This window comes from Amphimedon queenslandica, unplaced genomic scaffold (genome assembly GCF_000090795.2).
Source record: "Amphimedon queenslandica unplaced genomic scaffold, v1.1 AMPQUscaffold_3935_Cont24077, whole genome shotgun sequence".
In the NCBI taxonomy this organism is placed as follows: Eukaryota; Metazoa; Porifera; class Demospongiae; order Haplosclerida; family Niphatidae; genus Amphimedon; species Amphimedon queenslandica.
The window spans coordinates 1-1,463 of record NW_003555744.1 but is presented as its reverse complement, the minus strand read 5'-3'; the positions used below and the strand labels follow the sequence as shown (position 1 = coordinate 1,463).

General features: G+C 32.1%; 1 protein-coding gene across 1 annotated transcript; it reads left to right on the top strand.

The window, feature by feature from the left end:
• Window positions 1–75: 75 nt before the first annotated feature.
• LOC109592787 (uncharacterized) lies at window positions 76–1,335 on the top strand (the record flags this gene model as incomplete). Its single annotated transcript, XM_020008151.1, has 2 exons — window positions 76–413; window positions 1,191–1,335. Coding segments are annotated over exons 1-2 (373 nt in total), but the record flags the coding sequence as incomplete, so codon positions are not given.
• Window positions 1,336–1,463: the final 128 nt, after the last annotated feature.

The following is a 1,463-nucleotide window of genomic DNA, read 5'->3' as shown; positions in this document are numbered from 1 at the left end:
TATTAGATCAATGGATATCTCCTGTTATTACTGGGGACAGACCACCTCCTAGTAATTCCTTCACTCTAACACCAGTTACTAATAACACTGCGGTAATGTTCGGAGGTGAAACTGATAATGGATTTAGTAATAAACTGTATATGATAAGTTTCACTAAGACATCAGTGGTGAGTTAATACTGTAGGATGGGTTTTGATTCTGAGATTCCTTTAATTGCAAATTATTTATTATTCTTACAGGATATATTAGAAGTACCTAATCCTGGAGGATCAGTACAATGGCCCAAGGGAAGATGGGGTCATTCCAGTGTACTGATTACCACTAGTTCAGGACCACACTTACTAGTGGTGGGTGGAGATCTTGTCTATGATGTATGGTTACTGGACATTAACAAAAGAAAATGGAAAGAACTGGTAAGTATTATATTATGATGCTTGATAATGAAACAAAGTGATTAACTAAATTTGTAACTCGTGAGGTTTGTAATGTACATGTACATATTATGATACTCAATGAAAACTACTGATGAATAATGCTGGTATTCAGTATGTGTGTGTGTGACTATTTTTAGTGTGAATGTGTGTTTGTGTCATTTTGTGTTTGTTTCTTTACCTACAATATGTGTCAATACACATGTGTCTGTATGTGTGTGTGTTAAGATGGATTCACAATTGATAGAGTGTCAATGCTGGAATTAAAATAAATTGTATTTTATATACATTGTGTACATTGTGTATGTACATACATGTATTTGTGTGTATGTGTGCATATGTTTTAATATGTGTATGTGTGTACTAACACGTACATCATGTGTACATGTAACATGTACATGTGTGTGTATGTGTGTGAGCAATTATGCATGCTTTACATGTAGCTTTATATGTGTATGCATGTATAGATGTACATGTATGTGTGTTAGTGTGTCATTAGTATGTGTATGTGTATGTGTGTACATGCAGACACTTAGTAAGTTCTTAATTGAGGACTCACATGATATAATAACAGACTCAGTTGTGTATACTTGTCTATTAATATATTGTGTATTATTAATTTTATTATGTGATCTTTGTGTTACATAAAACACACTGTGCAGACTATAAAACTGTCAGTTAGTTATTGTGTTTATTAACCAGATATCAAATCAATTAATACATCATACACAAATTAATTATTATCATTTTAATTTATAGATTAATCTACCAGACAATGTCACTAAGAGATACTGGCATTCTCTCTCAGTGTGGAGTGTGACCCCAACTACTAACTGGATAATTGAGTTTGGAGGAAAGAGAGATGTTTTTACAACAATAAGTGATACAGCAGTTATTGAACTCAGTAAGTACATGTAGACAGTAGTAGATACAATGTGTATTGAATATGTAATGATAATTAGTAATGATAATATTACAATAAAGTAAGTAATTCTTATGATGAATATTTAATGAGAGCATTTGACGTATACC